At 43.3% G+C, this 23,374-nt stretch overlaps 1 protein-coding gene across 2 annotated transcripts in view; it reads right to left on the bottom strand.

Annotated features, from left to right (window-relative positions):
• Nucleotides 1–23,374, bottom strand: part of SCIMP (SLP adaptor and CSK interacting membrane protein) — a 148,148-nt gene that overhangs the window by 51,341 nt on the left and 73,433 nt on the right. For both annotated transcript variants that reach the window (XM_086954814.1, XM_086954815.1), the window contains exons 2-3: nucleotides 5,464–5,586; nucleotides 1,408–1,483 (exon numbers count right to left, since the gene is read on the bottom strand). In XM_086954814.1, coding sequence (XP_086810940.1) covers nucleotides 1,408–1,483; nucleotides 5,464–5,586 — 199 coding nt within the window. The remainder of the gene's footprint in view (nucleotides 1–1,407; nucleotides 1,484–5,463; nucleotides 5,587–23,374) is intronic.

The following is a 23,374-nucleotide window of genomic DNA, read 5'->3' as shown; positions in this document are numbered from 1 at the left end:
GCCTTCCTCCTAGCTGCCGCCTTAGCGCTGGCGCTCGGCTTAGGAGCCATGATTGCCCTCCGCCTTTCCTCTGGCCCAAATGTCTCCTTACCGGTTGGGGAGTCACCGTTTTCGGCAATCTCTGTCTCCGTCTCAGTCTGCAGAGCTCCGACGCCCTCCAGAGCGCAACTTGTCTGCTCCTTCCCGCCACATGGGAGGTTGGAAACCGCCTTCCCTTGTTTCTCGTAGAGCTTCCTTCTCTGCCGAATTCGCCGTTTCTGAGCCAAACTCCGCGAGGCTTCCAAGCTGAATACCAGCTCCGCGAACTCCGCAGCCTCCGCTTGTGGTCGGATGACAGCTCCGCCTCTGAGCCGCCGTGTCAGCTGAGCAATCTCCAGGAGCAGCCGCTTCAGCGGCAGACTACAAGTCAGTTTCATCCAGCCGCGTTCGCTTTGATAATATTTCTCTTTCGCCCGCTTTCCTCTGTCTAACGTTGTAGGAGACTCGTACTTTACTTCACTTCACCAAATTCCGGTTTTGTGGGGGAAATACGGGATCTTAGTCCTCCATAGCGCTCCTCCTCACACGAGCTGCTTTCCGACCGTCTCACACGGTCGCCATCTTGCCTCCGACAATGCCATTTACAATGCCAATAGCTAAACTCAAACAATTGTGAGACCTATTGCGTTTCTAATGCTTGTTTCCTTTGAATTGATGGACTTGTAGTCCTGTTTTAAAATTGAATAAACAAGACTAAAAGCCCTAGAATTGAAAGAAAAAACCTCGACTGGAGCAGTACATCAGACATGAACCTTGAAAACGTGGTTGGGCTGCTCTCAAAGCATGCTATTGCTTTAGATCTTATTATACTGCTGGATCCTGGAACTTGAAGTTTCTTCTATTCACATTAACGTTGTGATGCAGCCTAGCTCTCAGCATGCAGAAGGCTGGTGTCAAGTGGCTGAGGGCGGAGGCACAAAATATGAACACTCTAGGAAGTTAACTGAGGTCAGTATAGGGCAGGTTCGTCTGGCTCCCTGGCGTTAAGAATCCCTTTTCTTCTACTCCTCTTACTTGAATTTCAGACTCTTTTAAGATAGTTTTCAATGCTGGTTCGTGCTTTAGCATTGTGAATGCAACTGGCGTGATTTACTTTATACTGACGTGTTTTAATTGTCTTTTTTTACTTGATGTATATTAAACTTTTTTTGTGAAATGAAATGAAATCAAATTGTTTACATTTTATTGTCTATTTCTTCAAATGTGTATTGATTATTTTACAGTTCCCCTCTTGGCTGACTTAGAATTTTTCTTAACTAAATACATAAATATTCCCACTTCATCGTTCACTGACGTCCGATCAGGGAGCTGTTGTCTCTTGGTCCTTGTCACTAAAGCAGTGCACAGATATTCACCAGATGTACTTACTCATAGTTTTGAGCATCCCGTGTTCCATTGTGTCTCGTTCTCACAGCGAAGGATTTTGACAACCTTTGACTGAAACCTTAAAAACATGAGAAATTAATTATTGCTGAAGCAAAATCAGAAGTTACTGGATATTAACATGTTGCTTAGCTGCAAAAATTAACTTTAAAGAACTACTGTGGTCATCGCCACTTGCATTGTATTAAGGCAATGCCATCTGTTGTGTTGGGGGCCCTAGGCCTACATGCTGCTAATGACTGCGACACGGACACTGTTGGTTAGCTGGGTTAATGAACCTTGAGCACGTGCACTCGGCACCTTTTATTATCTGTGTCACGTGGTTCGTGACATCAGTGGTGGGTGGGTGTTAAGTGCAGCATTACACTTTTAACAACTAGACTGTGTCCACTAGGACACAACAGCCATCTATGCTCCCGTCCCCTCAAACAAGAAATAAAGGCCCACATGCATCATTGTGTCATTTTGCATTTCTTAATTTGCGAAAAATAAGGAATCGCAAATTAAGAAGTGCAAAATGCTATGCATCATTTTTTTCGGTATTTCTTTGTGATTCGGTAAAAATCGCAATTTTTACCGAATCCCAAAGAAATACCGAATTCTTAAGTTAATTTTCGCAATTCCCATTGATTCCTATGGGCCAAAAGGCCCATAGGAGTCAATGCAAATTGCGAGTGGCACTTAGAAAATTTCATGGGTGCAGGGGGGGGTCCAAAGGACCCCCCCATGCACCCCTGAAATGTATTTTTCGCATCATGTTTCACACACACATGTCCTAAGGACATGTGTGTGTGAAACATGAATGTTGAAAAAAAAACATTTAAAGCATTTTAAACACTTTTTCCAAATTTACCGAGTGGTTCAACCACTCGGTAAATTTGGAACCCTAATTGCGAATTTCCACTTGTCAAAGTAATGATGCATTGCTTTTAAGAAGTCGCACATCTGCGACTTCTTAAAAGCACCCGCAATTTTAGAAATCGCAACAATGTTGCGAATTCTAAAATTGCTTCATGCATCCCAAAAAGCACTTTTGCATTCGCAAACGGCCGATTTTAAGTAATCGCACCGTTTGAGACTACAAAAATGCTTGATGCATGTGGGCCATAAAAACGAGTTTACCTTAATAAAAAATAAGTTTGAAAGCTGACACATTTCATTTATTTATTTCACTGTTTTGTAAAGTAAAACATATTGCATACAGAGTGCAGGCCAGGCAGGGATGAGAGTCCCGGTAGGAAGGGTTGGGGAAGGAAGATTGTGGGAGAGGAGGGCAACTAATTGAAATTTCGTCTGAAAAAGAGGGGAGAAGCTCTGGAAAAAAATGATTTCCTGGACATAGTTGGCCTCAGGCTTATTCCGAAGCTAGAGTAATTGAGATGCTATTCAGCTTTGGGGTTAGGAAGTTTCATAGTAAGACACCTGGGAGTACATGTACAACAGAATGTCGGAGTGCAGAGCTGCGCCAAATTTGGCAGCACAGTATTCCGACATTTTCAAAAGGCAGGGATGTGCCGTGTTTACTACAAGACGGCGCATCCCTGTGGTTTTCCTAGCGCTAATATTAGCTGCCTAGCGCCAACACGGCACCCTTGCACCATGGTGCAAGGGTGTCTGCATTGCAGGAAATTATTGTTTTTGTGCAGGAAGGTGTCCTGCACTTAGAAAGAGCAAACAGCCATTAATCATTGTTTATGTCTGCTGCAGTCTGAAAGCATTTCTCCTCATGCATCATTCTAACTTCCCTAAATGTGGGGCAGCGCCAAAAAGGAAGGGACATTGCAGTGGAACGCCCACAGCAACACACATTGCACATCCCTTTCACGCAGATACGTGCGTGAAAGGGTAGCATTTTTACATAGCGGTGTTAAGCCAGAAAAAGTGGCTTAACACCACTTAGCCAAAAATGGTGCAGGGCACAGCATCACCGGAGCGTCAAAAAAAGTGACGCTCCAGTAGCATTAGGGGCTTGTACATATGCCCCCTGGATAGCTAAAGGTCTCTTCTGGTTCATGAGTTCTAATAACTCAGTTTCTATCAGTGATACATCCCATTTCCAGCACAAATTCCTGCCTTCGGGATTCCAACCCTGATGGAGACTGCACAAAACCTGTGTTTATGCCAGCCCTATAATCAAAGGTCAAACTAGGCACTAAAAAGGTGGACAATTAATGCATATTCGAAGGGTGGCTAGCATGTGCCCATTAGCAAAGTATTTCTGATTCCAAGGTGCAGAAAAGGGAGTGAGGGAACAAACTCCACACTTTGCATTCACAAGGTCACATGATTGTTGGGCCTCTTATAATGGCTGCATATTGGGCAGAGATGACAACTTGAACGTGGAGATTGGATGGATTTTAATGATTGACTGGGACTTCAAGGTGTTTGTGCCTACTAGCCCTCCGAAATGAACAGTGTGTCAGGAAGTTTGTAGAGTCTTGTCTGCAGGCAAAATGGAAGCTATGTAGTTCTTGTATTAAGGGCGTAGCTTGAGATTTGTTGTTTTCCAGTATATGAGCCAATCAGGGGACCATTGCAGTCCTTAGTGACATAAATTATTCTGATCAAGACTAATTTGCATATGGCCACGTCTGAACTGGGGTGGCTTGGTGAGCAAAATAACGATGGATTAAGCCCAGATCTGTGACTGGGGGTGAATGTTTCGCCATTGTGCAACATTCCGTCTATCATCTTGTGTGTTTTGCTGTTAAGCACAAGTAGTGGTTTGATATAGGTTACTCGGCGCCACTTAGAGAGTCTCACAAATATTTAAGTCCAAACGTTATTTCTTACGGTGCTATAAGGGAGAAGGAACCACTTAATCCTCCCAAACATGAGCAAACGCCGCAAACAAATTGTACCACTCCTTAGCACACGTATATCATAGAACTGTTGGATATAGGTGTTGCCACCCTTTGAAACAATCACAATACGTAGTTGTTATTAATACATCAATTTGTATTTATTCTTGATCACTGGAAGTTCTCCACACAGCCGACACGTGTTTCGTCGTGACTGGGAGTGTAACCCACGACTTTTTCAAGGCTATTTCCAGATCTGTTCTCTTTTGGTTAGAAAGCACTGATAATTCCAACCCGCAAGGGGGTTCTACGGGGGTCTTCTGTTGTTTCGTATCCAGTTATGATGTCAACAGTGGTATCGCACCACAGTTTATTTTGGCCGGCTTTCGCCCGTATCATCTGGTTTGTAAAGGCTCCCCATTGGCAATCAGCGTGTACGCTCGATTGTAGTCTTACAAGCCCGCTGCGTTTTTATAACAAACACCAATAAAAACGCGGCGGGCACAATTGACCACCGTTTTACCAAAGGCACAGGGAGTATTACTCCTACAGGGTAAATCAGTCTGTAAAATAAACCACAGCCTCTATAAATCCAAACAATCTAAACATCTGATACATTGTGATCAAGCAGTGCACAGGATGTTTTTTGGGCGTTCTGTCATATTTATTAGTGTTTTGTTTCATTAGATTATTCAGGGACTGTCCTGAGCTGGGCTTTTTAACTGTGTGTCCTGATGATGGTCTCGGGGACCTTTTGGCCTCAAGCGACCAAAACGTCGATGGTTCCTCCTCTTTAATATCATTGACAGTATCATTCTGTTCATCAGTCCATATCACTGTTGGAACAAAGAAAGAAGCTAACAGGACTAAATATTTGTAAATGTATGTGGTTAGGAGGATATTTCGCTTCCCAGTGATCCTATGTCCTGATTTTTCCATTATTCTTTGTTTGAATATTTGGGTTGTGACAGTGCTGTATTGATATTCTTTAATAGCATCTTTTTGACCCTGAATATGATATTTTATGTATGATAAATTCTACAAAGCGAAACAGCATGCCTTTGCCGTTGGTCTCATATTTTCTTTTTCAGATTAATTACAATGTTGGATCGTGTGACCAACAAATTAAAAAGCAGATTGGAAATAATTCCTCCAGGAAAATATTTTCTGTATAGAGGGCAGGAACATGGCAGCATGGAGTAACGTGGCAACTTTATGCTTCTTTGCTCTATGCACTCACGTCTGGAGAGGTGGGTCCTGCATACGCAGACCATGGTGATGCTGATGATGGCAGAGACCAATATAATGCACGAGATCAGGATGACCCAAAAGTAGTCCCACAACCATTTCATCACTGTCCCTTCTGAAAAGAAAAAGAAACAGTTCATCAGTGCTTACCCAGCGCACAGCGACAATACTCTTCCTATAAAGCATCCCTACTTCCCAGCCAGGTAGCTACATACATTAATTGACATAAAAGTCAAGCATTTACTTTTCAGTGGGTAGTAAAAGAAAACACTTTATTCCTTGCTGCTGTAAGATATCTACAGACTGTTCTTACTGTCCTGCTGTGATGTATTCCCTACTTTAGATGTTAATTGTATCTCATAAAATGGACACCAGTTTAAGCAACTGAAATGCTTGGTTGATAAATGCAGCAGAAGTTACATCACTATTCCAAAAGATCAAAATATGTTATCTGAAAAAAGTTTATGAACCCTTCAATTCATGGTTATAATTATAATAATTATTATTATTATTATTATTACTATTAGAGTAATGATAGCATTAGTATCAAACTCAATGATACTCATTCCATTCATCAATCTCGGACTGTCTTCCCAAGAGTCGCAGATCGTGAGAGGGGAAGGACAACTTAGTGTGTCCAGGTAGGATGAAGAAGGGGTGTAAGAAAACAGGACTTTTTGCAGCTGTCCCCCCACCTTTTGCCCCCATTTGGGTTACTAGATGCTGGTTTTCGACTCTGACAGTGCACTGAAGCATGCTAACCAGGCTCCACTGCCAGTGCTCTCTCCCTAAAACTGATGTGTGTAATTGTCAAGGACTTTACCCCCTTCTAAGTCCCTGGTATATGGTACCAAGGGAATGGGTGGTGAAGGGGTCACCAGGGCTTGCAGCACTGTTTGCGCCACTGTGACAGCAGGCGTACCATTGCAGACTACAGGAACAGTGTAAACTGCTCCAATTCGACTTTGCCCTCACCATGTGTGGCAAAGTCAATGCATTGCTTTTAGTATACATCATTCACCCCTAAAGAAAATCTCCTGAGCCCAGGAGGCAGGGTGCAGTATATTAAAGGTGCAGGAATATAAGTTCAAATGTATATGTCTCTATCGGGGCACTATAAGTGATAGGAAGTCCATAGGATAACATGGGCTTGCACCCGGGCAGACTCAGAGTCACTATCTTCATTATTGAACCACCTAAATATGTCAAGTTTGGTATCAAACAATTCTACCCCTGACACAATTCTCATATTGGGGACGATGTGGTATGCACACAGGTGACTGCCTTAGAGGTTGTCCACCTAGTTACCCCAGCTTCTCGGTGCTCTGGCTAGGGGCCCGAGCTTGCTGCACCATGACAGGATTATGACCTCCTGCCAGGCGGTGTGCTCACTCCCAGAAGTGAGGAACTATTGCCTGGGCAGGAAGGAGGTCACACCTCCTCCCTCCCAGGAAGGCTAGTGAAGTGGCACATCAAGGTGGTGAGCTTCAAAGGCTGCACTGCCTCTGATATGCATCCATCTGTCTACCAGTGGAGTACACAGCCCTCCCCCTATCCCAGGCAGATTTGACTGGGCATGCAGGAAAATTTGTATTCAGGGGTGTACACACCCAGAAGGCTAAATACAACTCTAGGGTGGACTGTCTAGCCTGTTTACCTAAGGTGGACTTCTGCCAACTTAAAAAGGGTCCCCTCCTGACACCAGAACACCAGTTCTGATCCAACTTGCATCGAAGAGGACAAAGAAAGGACCCATGTCTTTGACAAGAGGACTTTGCACAAGGCAAAAGAGGAATACTTTGCACCTGTGGCAACTCTCCTGGAAATGTATGAATGAGACTTGTCATAGGCTAAAGGTCAGTTCCCCCAGATAGAGGGACCCCTCTAAAAGTTAGTAGCAACCTCAGACTCCCTTGGACTAGTGGGACTAGTCCCCAGCAAAACGCAGGTAAATCAATGCTCCGGATCTGAAGAACCGTTGGCCATCAGGCCCTCTGAAGTATCGCCCAAATACAAATTGCCCAAATCCAGAGGGTCTAGTGCATTGGTGGAACTGCAGTCCTGTCTTCCACAAAGATTCTGGCCACTACCTTGTTCCCCTAGACCTCCAGACGTCGAAGTAACCATCTGCTATATTTACCCCTGCCAAGGCTTGTTGTTCACCAGTCCAGTAACTGACTCCAAAACTCAAAGCTGCTCCTAGAGGGCACTCTATAAAACCTCCATCCAATGTCAGCAGCGACATGGTTCTTTTGTTTTTCCAACCTGTTCTCAGCAGTATTGTGTCAGTGGTAAAAGCAGCTCCTAAAATTCATCACTCCAGTATATGTATGCCATTTTGTTCATTTTGGTGTTAAAATTAAGATACAAATATAACCTAATTGTATAAATTGGTGTAGGATTTCAATTGAGTCATGTCAATTACTTATCGTCCATGTTGGTACTGTGAAATGCTTAACACATGTTCCTTTAGTAAAGACTGACGGCCCTTTGCAACTTTACCAGGAATGAGCTAAGGATTTGTTATTGTGACTCTAGTGACCATCTTTGGGATCTCTGAGAGCATTGCATGCTGAGCTGAACCAGCATCACCACATAATACTCCACCTTCCTTTTTTTTTTTTTAGCACTTGATCTCATTTTAATTGTGGTCACATGGGAGGCGTCTTAAGTACTTACGATCTCAATTGTTCACCCAACCCCACCCCCGGTTTAACAGGCTTCTTCGCATGTGAGGTTCAATCGTGACACCATGATTCACAAGTGACTGCTTTCTCAGCTCCTACTACCACACCATACAGGACAGACGCTCTGAAACAGTGAAAAGAATGCTGGAACTTGAGCCAGACAACAGAAACGAGTGAAAAAACGAAACAGGAGTGACAGGGAAGGGAATACTCCACCTTCCTATTGGGGAAACGAATGGCAGGTAAGAGAAGAGACTGAGGTTAAGCTAAAGACTGTAGTAGAGGGCAAGAATACAGAACAATGTCATACATTTACCCCAGTATAGAGATCTGGGCCTAAATCCATTGTGTTTTTTTCTCGCCGTGCCATTCCAGTATGGACCCAGCTATATGCAAATCAGTCTTGACCCTGCACCTAATAGGAACTGTCCAGCCCGAACTGCCAAGTCAGGTCCTCCCTGGACTGGAAACAAGCATCCCAGGACTGGTTTTGGGCTTTCATCCCTCATCAGCCAAAATAGCTTGACTCCAGTGGCATGGAGAGCACGGGACCCACGTCTGGGGATACCCGTTCCACTCGGGGTGACAAATGCAAAAAGAACAATTGATGGACAGAATGCAGAACAATGCCATACTTTCACCCCAGTACAGAGATCTGGGCCTAAATCCATTGCTTTTCTGCTCACCATGCTATTCCAGTTTGGACCCAGCCATATGCAAATCAGTCTTGACCCTGCACCCAATGGGACCAGTCCAGCCCGAACTGCCAGGCCAGTTTCTCCCTGGACTTGAAACAAGCCTCCTAGGACCAGTTTCGTGCTTTCAGCAAATAGACCAAATCCCCTCAATAATAGTACCGGTGGTAGAGCCTATGAAACAGAGAAATAAGGAGAATAGAGGGGTGTGCATTAAAGTGTATTAGGTTTCTAGGCATTGAGGCAGGGTTCCAAGTGAGGAAGTGTGATTGTGTCAAGTCAATTAACTTGTAGCAACTCAATGTCTCTTAGTGCACACCTGATACCCCTTATTGTTCATCTCATCTAGTCAGTCCTTAAGTTCAGATAGGGAATCAATGTTGGCACTGCACCCACTATTACCAACTCAGGTCTTCAAATTGGGGGTGTTGGTGGTCGCAGGATATGTGCTCTTTAAGGTGCCTCTTTTTGCATGTGTAAATGTGACGCTAATGTGCATTTGCACTTTTATATTTTTGTTGGTTCTCCACAGACCTCTTACCATACACTAGGACACATATTTTGACCTGACCTGGGTGGTAAACTACATGCCAAGAGTGAATCTATATGTGCTTCCTAGGTGGGAAACTACCAGGAAGGAGTATTTGAGTATCCACAAACGCTTGTATGTCAGTATGTCAGTAAGGTAGACCTGGAAAAATATCAACTCCACAATAGAGACTGCTACTTTTTCATTAAGGTAAGCATACATAAGGAATCTTAACTTCATCTAAGCTTACTGTAATGATATATTGGCAATAGTATTGTGAAGTCAATATTGTTCCAGGACAATATTATTGACTTCGATATTATTGTCACATACAACTATTTCAGCCATGATATTGTAATTCAACATTCCCACAAACTTCCCAGTTTATTGGTGTTTATTTCCCAAAGAAAGCACACAAGAAAGACCACAAGCCTTACAGTCACATTTCAAAAGTGAAAATTACACCATGCTGGTGGATTTTTCAAATGTATTGTAAAAAATTGGATTAGTTTTTGGGGTGGGTGACTACCCTCCGCAAGGAATAATGTAATCGCTTTTCAAGGTGAATCGTCAAAGTCATTAAATCAACTTGAGCTAAACTCGCTGGTAGCTATGGTAGAGAGCAGAAAGCCTTAATTTAGGGCAAAGTGTAAAGTATTTATGCAGTACCAAAACAGTACAAAGTTGAAATGCAAAACAATAAAAATTTCAAACAGAATTAGACAGTAAAAATGAATAAACAAAATGAAACCAACATGACAAACATCTATTAAGGGGAACCGGAGACATTTATTTTAAAGGTTTTTAAGTAAGAGTAGAACTGAGAAGCATAAAGTGTGGGTCAGATACACTAACCAGGTTCACCCTGGTCAAAGACTTTATTTCTTTAAGTCCCAATCTCACACAGGATTACACTTTTAAAGCCCGCAGGACCCCTGGTGAAGCACTTAGAGATTCACAGGGAGACAAGCAGAGGCCAAACAATTGGGTACCATCTAGGCCCAGTTGACACTGGTCAGCTAGGCAGTTGCAGGAAAAGGCCTTTTATAGCTTTTTGTGTCTCTGTAGCTTTAACAGGAGGTCAGCCTCATGATCCTTGGAGTCCATGTCTTTGTCCTGGGTACAAGAGGAAGCAGGTGCAGTCCTACAAGGCTCATTTCAGGTCAGTCCTCTTCAGTTCTTCCTCAGGTCGAGAAATATTCTGAAGTGGGTGCCTGGAGATGCCACATTTATTTATGCCTGGCATGAGCCAGTGGTTGGGAATGGCTCCTGGGCATGCCTTTACCAATTGGTTTAAAGTTCCTAGAGCCAACCATAGCTACCTTGAGCATTTTCATGATAGCAGATGTCTTTGGCCACACTTAACTTGGGCTCTGAGGCTGTGTGGGGAGTGTACTACGATAATCCTAGTGTACTTCTACATCTAGCACTAAAATCCAGTTTTGGGTAATAAATCTACCCCGATGAACCCAGAGACAGAAGTCTGTTAGAACAAAGCAGGGGTTTCCAGCAAACAGACAGTGGGTACACACAATTTGTTTTGGCATCCTGTTTCCCCTCCTTTTAAGTGCACCCTCAGTTTTATTTGTAAACCCCAGTGGACCTGTCAAGCAGGATTTAACACTGTAATGTCAAAAAGAGGCCCACTGTGATTGGTGCATGACTGCCTGGATGGGGTGGGGGGCGGAAGGACCTTGCCCAGGTTTCAGCTATCATTTGTCCGTGGCTGGAAAGCCATCTTTGAAGTTTATCCAATTCATGTTGCCAATGTCATTGGTCAGTCTGTCAAGTGAACAATAACGCCTCCCCACACCCAGGTAATTTTCTTTTCTGTAGACAGCTTTCACAGCTCTTCAAATGCTAATTACTGACTGGCAAAAGTGGGAAACAAATACAAATTTACCCTCCATGAACTTCAGACAGGTTAAGGATACCGTTGTTACTTTTCATTAATATTTATTAAAATCCGACTTCACCATTGACAAGTAAAAATAGTTGTTTAATGATTTTCCTAGCTAGTCCCATTCCCAAAATACAGTATTATGATTCTAGTCTGTGCTCTGATTTTCTACTTTGGACAGCTAGGCCTGCCACTAGATTAAAGTGCTCAGAGTAATAAAACTATCAAAATTATATGGTTCAACAAAAGGAATAAAATACAGGATGACCAGACAGAGAAGGCAGATTACCTCAATTTACTTTTTATGAATCAAACCAAAATAAAGAATTTACTCTCTCGGAAGACTTTTTGTGTAGCTAAGTTTAACATCATTTAGCAAACAACTTTGGAAATTGGATCTTCACCAATGACCTAAATATGTCATAATTTATTTATTTTATAACATTACATGTATTAATGAAGAATTGCTCAAATAGACTGACTTGATGTAAAACAACGCAGCATACAGATAAATCATTAAATATAATTAAAAGGAAAACAGTTAAAAAACAGATAGATGCAAGAAGGCCAATTAACTATCAATATCATTTGAAGAGATATATCTTTAACTGCAAAAATTCAGCAAAATGGGAACGTAAGGAACCAACACTCGAAGTAAATATCAACCAGAGTGAAGGGGTAGACGCAGAAAATGATTGATTACACCTTTGAATGGCGGTTTGACACTGTATCATAGTCGACAGTATCGACCTACAAAAAATTTGCATTCAATACATCCCCTATCATTAAAGCATGAATGTGAGCAAATCTTTATTTTTCTTAACTTCACATCTACTTTCCTAGACTTTTCTTGCCCTCTAATGGTTAGGACCTTATAGGCAATGGAAACCACCCTGAAAGAATGTACCTTGCCCAGGTCACCACAGTACCCTGCACTGAGTAATGGGCAGCCGTGCAAAATGTTAAATTTTAGGGCGATTATAAATGGAAGATTCCATGGAAAGCAGAATAAATGTTGGAGACCATACACATGGGAACTAAGTAAAATAATCAATAGACTTAGCGTACACATCACAAGCATCTATTTGTCAAAACATAGCATGTTAATAATACCTTAGCATGTCAAAACAAATGAGGCATGTCCAAACAAACCATGGCTGCGCTTTCTGTTGAAGATTCTCTTTGGGGCCACTCCTCTAAAACAATACGGTCAGCTAATATTTACAGCGACTTAAAGCTGTAAGCCTTTGGCACTTAGGGCGAAATACACTACTTAGCTGTAGTAGTGGCTATTGGCCTGTACATGAAGATGAGTTGGCTTAAAAGAAAGTATTGGACTCAGGAAAAAACTATTCGAGATATCAAAACTGTGCAATATATTTATAACCTGTAGAATTTAAAAGTTATGCAGGTTATAAAACGTGGCCACTAGATGGTGGTATTTGCTAAGAAATTATTTTTCAGCTACCTTTTCCCCCAAATCCCTTTGGAACATCCACAGACCTATTCGGCAGATATTGCAGAAGTAAGTTCACCATTATTTATAAGCCACACTTTAAAATAATGATGTTCAGCAGAATGCAAGTAGAAACGGCATTGAGGTTAAATTGTGTTGAACGGGAGTTACTGATCTTCAAAAGTATTTCTTATACATGCTGGAGTTGAAACAGCAGGCAGGTAGTATTATTTTTTTTAAATAAATCAGTGTCTAGAGCCTCGCCTGGTGTGGCACCTCCACGTTTACTCGATGGATCCGACCTCCTGTTTCCGCTCAAGCAGAGCGGACTCACTATTGCATCATCTTGGTACAGGAACAGTCGGCGCACTTCAATGGCAGTGCAATCAGTCTGGATTCCCTCTTGCTGGACGGGCATAGGGCTGGTCTCCATTTGCTGCAATGGTACAGACGCCCTAAAAATGACTGGACTGGAATACAATGTACATGAAGGTGAGCAACCCAATATACCCTTGCGGGCTCGGGCAAAGTTTATGATAGAAGATGGCCAGCAAGGGGTTTCATTTATTCTGAGATTTTTTCAGCACCGTTAGGACTTGTTTAGGAGTAATCACAGTACCTAAGCCTGAGTTTAATCAGTGGCTGTTCTATTTAATACCAAAAGAACAAGTTCCTAAAAAAAGGAACACAAGATGTTACCACACTAACATCAAATTTACACACGAATAATCAATAAAACGTGAAACCAGGGTTTTTGTCTGAAAATTATTATTGAAATTCAAGGCAAAGTATATAAATTTCTGTACAAAAAAATGAACAATCATAAAGAATAGGGTGCATACATAGATATAATGAGGATATTCAAGGCATTGGTTGCTTGTCCTTAGACATATCCAAATTTTAAGTCCAGACTGCTGGGTCACAGTAGTTGATTGATTTTAACTCAAAGTCAGAAGAAAATCAAAAGATGACATGAGACAAACTATGCAGAGTTGGACTAAACATGTCGACGTTTCGGCCTTATTTCGGTTATTCTTAAGACCATCATCAGGACAACAAAATGGTATATACAATTGATGACCCTTTTTTAAATCAAATGTGCGTCAGTTAGAGATTCATGACAGCACCGGCACCGGCACCGGCACCTTCATTTGGTTGCATGAACTGATCGTTCTCTATTGACGTTCCGCGGCGAATGATTCAAATCATTTTCGAGATAACCGAGCATCAACTTAAACTGGACTAACTGCCAGAATCCTTTCACTGCTTCGCTATACTCGTTGCAAGTGTATCCCATGCACAATCGATATACTTCTGTGCCTGACCTCAATGCAACCAAATGAAGGTGCCGGTGCCGTCATGAATCTCTAACTGACGCGCATTTGATTTAAAAAAAGGGTCATCAATTGTATATACCATTTTGTTGTCCTGATGATGGTCTTAAGAATAACCGAAATAAGGCCGAAACGTCGACTTGTTTAGTCCAACTCTGCATAGTTTGTCTCATGTCATCTTTTGATTTTCTTCTGACTTTGAGTTAAAATCAATCAACTACTGTGACCCAGCAGTCTGGACTTAAAATTTGGATATGTCTAAGGACAAGCAACCAATGCCTTGAATATCCTCATTATATCTATGTATGCACCCTATTCTTTATGATTGTTCATTTTTTTGTACAGAAATATATATACTTTGCCTTGAATTTCAATAATAATTTTCAGACAAAAACCCTGGTTTCACGTTTTATTGATTATTCGTGTGTAAATTTGATGTTAGTGTGGTAACATCTTGTGTTCCTTTTTTTAGGAACTTGTTCTTTTGGTATTAAATAGAACAGCCACTGATTAAACTCAGGCTTAGGTACTGTGATTACTCCTAAACAAGTCCTAACGGTGCTGAAAAAATCTCAGAATAAATGAAACCCCTTGCTGGCCATCTTCTATCATGGACTGGAATACGGCCCAGAGTAATAAGCCGTCCTTCCTTGTTCATCTAAATAACGAATTAAGACTTATTCTGGAGCACGATGTACAGGGGCAAGCCAAGAAGGCCTGCTCGGTAGTCAATTACTGTTATCAAGTTAGAGGCTGATTTTTGGGCGACCTATTTGGCTGCTTTGTGTAAATTCTGCTACATATCTGGGGAGATTCCTAACTCCTGGTGAGGCAGTATTGTACTCACATTGCATAAAAAGTCCCCAGTAATAACTCTGTAATTATAGACAGATCGCGCTCCTAGACGCACCTGGGAACATCTTTTGCATATTTCCGTATTACATCATCTACAGGTCTGGGTAAAGGAAATGCAGATTCTGCCTTTGGAAGAGGCCGGCTTTCAATAGAACTGCACCACCCTAGACAGCATATCCATGCTACACCATATTGTGAAAAAGTATGCCCAGATACGGGGTATGCCAGTATACACGGCACTTATGGATTTCAGACTCTACCGCCTTTGTCCACGTGGACAGGCACACCCTGTAGAAGAAACTCATGGATCTGGGTCTCCCAGATGGTTCATTAAAGTTGATAACCCTGCATATTGCTGCATGGAGCCAAGTAATGTTGGGGGGCAACCGTGGCCTCACGGCCACGATTGAATGAGAAAAAAGTTTATATTGCCAACTTTCTCTCTGCGACTGTAAGAATTATAAGGAAAACAAGTTAAGATCAAACTGTACATATTTTAACTTATTGTCGTGTCCTGATGCAACTTACCCAAACTGCTTTTTTTAATCTGTTTTCTGCATGTAAATATTTGTATATCTCTAAATATTTTTATATGTAAATAATGTTTTTTTATTTTTTCGACATTATATGTCTTTTAGTATGTTTTTATGGTTTGCACATAAACCGAATAAAGTAAATGTGACTGACTGAATGAGAAAAGTGCTTAAAATAAGGCAGTTTACTATATGCAGATTATATTATAGTATTGGACTTGACCCCTAAAGGTTTGCGGAGTGTCTTCACTGCCTAGCAGCGTATGTGGCTAGACATTACTTGAAAATTAACCAAGTAAAAGTAAAGCAAGAAATTGAGTAGGAAGGGAGACCACCGGAGGGCAAAGTACAGATGGTTCTTGGGTACTGTGCCTATAGAAAGATTTAAATCTTATCTGCACCTAGGACATTTCGTTTCTGATAATCTGAGTGAGAACGAACATATTGTCCACCTGGCAAACAAGGCTTTATCTCATGCTAACGAACTTGAGGCATTTTATAGGCTGAAGGCAGTTTAGTCACTTGCTGGCTATCTCCAAGATGAAAATACTGCCTATATTATTATACTGAGTGAAATTCATACGTACCAAGCACTGGCACTTTATGCACAAAGCAGAAGTGAAAATATCGTGATCGATTTGTAATTTGCACACCATGGCACCAATAGAGGCATTGCGTATCGAATGAGGCTGGTCAGACCCTTTGTAAAGGGGGCTGGCATCTTTATAAGTATTGAATGTTTAGCTTCGATAAGGGGAGCCTATACTGTGAGGTCGATCCTTATTCAAGCACTTGAGCACTTTAGCTTGGAATTGGTAGACCTGCAAGATATGGGCTACTGCAGCCTCGGAGGCTTCCTAAAATTCTCCATGTATATGTATGGAAGAGGATAGTCGCCAATGTGGGAGACTAAACCGGCTGGAGGAAGTAAAAAGGACAGGAAGTGTTTCGACCCCTCAGCCCTACTTAAGGTGGAATATGGAACATGGGGCCTGCCGCTGCATGCTCATGCTTAGATGAAATGCCTCCATTTAAGTTGTTTTGTGGATGCGTGGCGGCAAATACGTTGGGCTGATAGTGTCATGACCTGACAAACAGACGACGGACAGGACGGACAGGGCAACAGGACAGTAGGGACAGCGGACACTAGGACCCTGTGGGTCGTGAGGGTGGTGACCAGGTCACCGGACACCACATCCGGTCAGGGGACAGGAAGAGGACATTCTGATTAGGACCATAGACAGGGACAGACGTGCTGAGACCCGCTCTTGTAAGAGAAATAAAAGAAGCTGCAATTACATACCTGTGTCCTGTGGTTTATGCGCTGCACGTAAGGACAAACAACACGACATCTGGCGACGAGGCACGAAGCCACACGTGCAGAACACTGGACGAAACGCGGAGCAACAAAGGAAGACGTGAGGAGCTACACAGGAGCCCACCCCGACAGCGTCCAACTAAAGCGTCTGAGCGCGGTAAGGAGCGTTCGGTGATCAGCGCGAGTGCCAGCAATTCAAAGCGCGAGGTGCTCGCGCTTGAAAATCAAAGCGTGAGGTCTCGCGAGAAGTGCACATCTCGGCGGCCATAAGAGGGTCAGGCAAGGAAGGCCAATCAGGACATTGACAAAAAGCAGCGGCCATCTTAGAAACAGGCTACGCGAGATTTCGGTCGTAAAATCTCGCGTGAACACAGCGGCCATTTTGAGTTGGGACATTAAATGGAAAAATAGCATTGAAATTGCATGGAGGCCACTTTAACCACATGCGCGCTGCTCTTATTCTGCTTGTATGCTGAGTTTTTGTAAATCGCACTTTACATGACGAGCTGGGCTCGTCATCAGTGTGCGAGGAGGCTACACCATGACGAGCCCAGCTCGTCATGAGTGTGGAAGGGGTTAAAGACAGGCAGAATAGCAGAATAAGAAGAACAGACAGGAAATAAAGAAGAAAAAAGAATAAGAGGCACAAAAAGAGTGTCACAGTAACAGGAATACAACAAAAGAACAGAAAGGAGAAGAAAAAGAAAATAAAAGGACAAGAAAAACCTAGAGGAGGATAAAAATAAAAGAAAGAAAAAGAAGAAGAAGAAGAAAATAAAAGGACAAGAAAAGGACAAAGAAAGAAAGGGGACACAAGAGAAAAGAAAGTAGAAAAAGTTAAACCAAAGTAAAACACAAGAAGAAGAAGAAGCAGAGAAAGACGATAAAAGGTAAACAAAAAGACAGAGCAAAAAAAAAAAAAAAAAAAAGGAAGAAGGCAAGAATAGCAGATCCAAAACCCAGCGCACAATACAGGAGACCACTACCGTTCAACTTATCGGAGCCACAAACAGGAATAAGGTGGGAGAAGTGGATCAGGCAGTTCGAAAGATATGTAGAAGACACAGATGTAGCAGCTGGAAAGAAACTGGGACTACTGTTGAATTTGGCAGGGGACGACGTCGAAGAACTTCTGGTGACACTGCCGACCGAAGAAACAAAAACATATGACCAACTAAAAAAATGTCTAACAGCCAAATTCGACCCGCAACGTAACATTGACTGCGAACGATATACTTTTACCATTGCATGTCAACAAGTTGGCGAAACACTAGACGACTTCGCGACACGGCTGAGGAAATTGGTGACCCATTGTGAGTTTGACAAATTTGATAACGAGCAAGCAATAAGGCTAGGGATCATAGAAGGCTGTCGCGACACAGGATTCAGAGCAAGAATACTTAAGGAGCCGACATCATTGGAGAACATCCTATCACTAGCGAGAGCAGAGGCGAGAGCAACGGAACATGCCAAGGAAATGGAAAGAGGGAAGAGCGTTGAAACAGAAACCGCACACTTTAAGACAAACAGATATCGCACAGACCAACGAAAGAATGACTGGAGGGAACAAAAGGAGAGGAGACGACCTGAAAGAACATGCTACAGTGCGGAATAGAATTTCCACACGGAGGTCAATGCCCAGCATTTGGCCAGACGTGCAGAAGATGTGGTGGAAGAAACCACTACGCCAGCATGTGCCAAAGTGCCCCATTCAGAGACGACAATGGGAGAACAGGAAGACAACAGGAATCGACAACAAGACATGTCAGGTATGTCGACAATGAAAGGAGGAGTTCATCACGAGGGTCAGGCGAAGAAGAGGAAGTAGAGAAAGTAGAAAGACTATATCGCATGTCGGAGGTGCACACTGAGCAGAGCGAGGAAGAAGAAGCAGGAGAAACAACACAGCCAGCAGACAGAAGCACCCGAGGAAAGATAGATCATGCAAAGATAAGAGTAGGAGTGCATGAAACAGACTTTGTATTGGATAGTGGTGCAACCTGCAATGTCATGTGCGCATCGGAGTATGAGAGAATGGAAGTAAAGCCGACCCTGAGAGCGTCCAAAGTAAAGATTTTTACCTGGGGGGCAAGGAAAGAAATAACTAACTTGGGGAAGTTCACAGAGGAACTGAGATACAATGACAAAATAAATAAAGAGGACGTCCATGTTCTACAAGGCGATATCCCAGGGCCATGCCTGATGAGCAACACCACCGCCCAGACGATGGGCCTTATAACAATGACATATAAAAAAGACAACAGCCATGCTGAGAGCAAGCAAGGAGAAGACTCAGGGAATAATGAAAGAGGAAGAGAACAAAAGAGAATAATGGAGAGAACAAATACAACAAACGGCGGGTGTAGAAAGAAAGGAGCAGGAAACAAAACGGAGGGCAGAGAACAACGATCAAGGCGACGAGAGGCCGGCAAAAGGGGAGCAGAAGAAGGACAACGGAAGAACAGAAAGAAGACTAGGAGGAGAGAGCAACGACAAAGAGAAAGAGCGACTGGCAAACTGAGAACAGACGGAGAACAAGTGAAGAGCAGAAAGAAAGACGACGGCAGGAAACGACGCAAAGGGACAAAGAGACTACGTAGAAAGAAGTAGGAAACAGAGACTGGGGAGAAGGGTCGACGAGACTGACAATCTCTCTCTCTCTCTCTCTCTCTCTCTCTCTCTCTCTCTCTCTCTCTCTCTCTCACTCTCTCTCTCTCTCTCTCTCTCTCTCACTGCAACGGCGAGCTAATGATGTGAGGGTGGTGCCATGGAAGTGATTAGTAGAACTGTACCACAAACTGTTGTTTGCAACAAGGGGGGAGATGTCATGACCTGACAAACAGACGACGGACAGGACGGACAGGGCAACAGGACAGTAGGCACAGCGGACACTAGGACCCTGTGGGTCGTGAGGGTGGTGACCAGGTCACCGGACACCACATCCGGTCAGGGGACAGGAAGAGGACATTCTGACTAGGACCATAGACGGGGACAGACATGCTGAGACCCGCTCTTGTAAGAGAAATAAAAGAAGCTGCAATTACATACCTGTGTCCTGTGGTTTATGCGCTGCACGTAAGGACAAACAACACGACAGATAAGAGGTGTCATTTGTGCAAAGACGCAGTACAAACGGTGGATCACGTCCTTTCTTTGTCCTGTTTTAAAGCCTGCTAGATGTCATTTTTAAAACTTCTGTTTTTGACATATGGTACTAAATCAGCTGGAGCAGCCACTCAGTTTCTATATATTCAGGTTAATGAAATGATGTGCTATAGAATTAAAACAAATTGTAAGAGCCTTTTAAACATGTGTTAACAGCTGTCTTGAGTAGTCTAATGTGTAACTTTTATTATGCATGAAAGCAATTTTATAGTATCTAGTTTATTTTGTTGGTGTTTTACTGTTGATCTCTTTGGAGATCAAAAACTTGAATAAGAAATCTTGAATAAGCGGTCTCTGAGATTAATTCATGCATTCCCTGCTTCACTTTTGAGTTATCCTCTGAAATTTAGCAGCCTGGCCTGACTTCGAATGGCTCAGCCCTACTGTGACAGGAGTTTATTAGAAAAGTGACACATTTTTCACACCCAGTACGGTCGGTCCTCCATCCTTCCCTCCACCACCATCAGTGCTCTGTTCCTGCTCCAAGAAGGTGCCTGCAAGCCATGCATCGCAGACATGTTTTGTGGTGTCTGTATACCCAGGAAGACAGACAAAATGTAAATGTAAATGTAGTATACTTGTAAAGTGCACAGCTGCCCCAGCAACGAGGCATCCCGGCACTGTATAACGCTGTGGTAGCCTTCCTGGCTCTCCCTGTGGATGTCCCTCCTGGGCACCTCCAAGGTGAAGCCAGGCATCCCAGTGTTGTTGGGGCCGTTGTGGAGATTAAGCAAGCTATTGCCCAGAGTTGCAGTGTGGGACCCATGATTAAAGTAGGCGCTGAGGCGAGAATTATCGAGTCCGCGGACATTGAGCCCAAGACCTGCCGCGTCGGGACTTGAACCCTGATCTCTGCTTCAGAGTCTGCCGCTCTAACCAGTGAGCCACACTTCTCCACAAAAGAGCTGGTACTTCTTCTCACTCGCTCTTGATTCTTCTGTTATCCTTTCACTCCTGCCCAGCTCTCCGGTTTGATCAGGCAGCGGTCCACAAGTTCCTGTGGGAATCTCAGTCCCTCTAAATTTGTAAACCTGCTCTTGTTAATCACTTTTTAACCTGCTACTTGATCTTTCAGCAGCATTCAACACTGTTGATTATGTCATATAAGTGTCCGGGTTACAAGCAGGCTACTTTTAGTGGCATAGAATCAAAAGACTGTCCTTTTCTCCCAATATATATTGAGCGCGTTTCTCTTCTACCCTTCTCAACCCAGCTTCAGCGGCGGCTGCCACAGGTAAACACGGTGGGGTGGGGTGGGGTGTGAGCTGATGGAAGTCGACAGATGAAGGAATATGTATAATTAAATAAATAAATGGCACCTATTCCATCGTCCGTCGGCTTTCCCCCTGCCACGCCCCTCCCGGCCCCACCGTGTTTACCTGTGCCGGCTGCCACTGCCCAGCCACCCTCTTCATGTGACATTCCTCAGAGGGCAGCTCTACCTTAACATTTACATCCACTCATTTGCTGACTTGATCGGGTGTTCGGCTTCGAGGTCAGAAGCTATGCTGATGAAACGAAATATTCTGTAAAAGGTGAGGATTGAATCAAGAGCTAAAATGTTTCATAGACTGTATTGTGGCCTTTGGCTAATCCATGAGGATACATGAGTCAGACTTATCTTCAGCTCACTTGATGGACCTCCGTGGATCTTAGGTGCGAGTGCACGCACAGCTCCTGCAACCTTCCACCCTGGCTATTCAGGAGTCCCAGACAGTCAAAACAGGGTTTTGTTGTTATTTATTGTGCTTATCTTCTAGTTACAGCACCGTGATCACATGGAAGTCCTTTAGAGGATGCCAAGAGGCATTATCAGTGTACTGTACGATGGAGTTCTGTTCTGAATATGCCCTCTTAAATGCAGCTCCTCTTTTTAACTCATCCTCTTAGAAAGGTATCTGCAGGAGTCAAAAAAGACTGACCTGCAATTCTACACATTAGGAGGTCGCCTCGAAGGTTTCATGGATCCCTCAAATGTTTGAATGAAGGTACTCTTTGTCCAGTTCACTTTACTCCTATGATGAGCTACTTAATAGAGGAATTATGTTGGAAATTATAAATAAATGGCAATTAATATTGAAAAATGTTTTAGTCGTTAGAGTGGGCAGGTCAACTTCATTCTCAAGTGCTAGGGACTATGTATACATTTGACGTGGATGGAAATCAGCTGGGGACGCCGGTCTCAAATGAGACAGACTAAACAGGAGAGGGAGGATGGAGGGCCTGGTTACAGCACAATCTGACCAAGGACTCAAAAATGTCATTAGTGGGCAATGTCTGCCTGCATCAGGTCGTGGACATAGTTTGTTAATTAAGTAAGGCCTAGGGTGAGTAAGAAGGAGCTGTCGGTCCACTCTTTTGCATTTTTATTACTATCCTCTTTCTTATGAAACCTTAGGACCTAGTTCATGAAGTTAAGTGTAAAAGTATGCACGGAGTTCCACAATCCTCGCCAGGACATAGTTTTAAACTTTTCACCAGTCACACAGGTGTAATAGTATGGCTTAAAGCTTGCCAGGCGCAGATCTCCAAGCATACTATTTCAGTGGCCATGTAAGTTTGGTAGCACTGCCTACTTCCCCAATGTGGTTTTGTGCACAGCATATGAATTCACAAAGCGGGGAGGACAGAAAAATGTGCAAAAGCAATTGTTTTTTCTCTGTGGGAAAAACATTTCCCTGTGGAGAAATCCCAGGTCTACACTAACACCAAATCTGTGGGTGATCAGTTTCCCTTCCCACCCTGGTTGGCCGTTACTCCATTTCTTGGTTAGAGTAAATCCATGACCATTTCTAGGATGTCAACAGTCAGATTTCAGTTTGTGAATGCCAACAAACTTACAAGGCAGACCAACCTGTGTAACATTAATTTCCCACCCCTTGTCCTCTCACATCAGGGGCCAAACACACCATTAGTGCTGTACCTCAAGGATCATCCCTCAGAACAACCCTCTTCAACATCCACATGACACCACTCGCGGACATTGTCAAATCACATGACATAAACATAATTTCCTACACCGACGACACCCAGCTCGTCATATATCTCTCAGCTGACCCCACCTCGATTAAAACCAACTTCCACAACTGCATGAAGAACATCTCAGCCTGGTTGAGGGACAACTGCCTTAAGCTCAACACAGACAAGATGGAAGTTATCATCTTCAGTAAGCACACCACCCTACGGACCGTCGGAACTCGGTACCACCATATGCCTGCATCCTTGGTATCACCTCCATGCCCGCAACCTCGGTATCATTCTCAACTGCACACTTGTCATGAAAAGTCTAGTCAACGCCATCTCCTCAGCCTGCTTCCACACACTCCACATGCTTCGAAAGATCTTTAAGTGGCTCCCCACCAACACCAGGAAAATAGTAACACAGGCCCTCTTCGCAAGCTGACTGGACTACGGCAACGACCTCTATGCCG

The sequence above is a fragment of the Lissotriton vulgaris genome, chromosome 2_1 (genome assembly GCF_964263255.1).
Source record: "Lissotriton vulgaris chromosome 2_1, aLisVul1.2, whole genome shotgun sequence".
Lineage (NCBI taxonomy): Eukaryota > Metazoa > Chordata > Amphibia > Caudata > Salamandridae > Lissotriton > Lissotriton vulgaris.
This window is presented reverse-complemented; position numbering and strand designations above follow the sequence as displayed.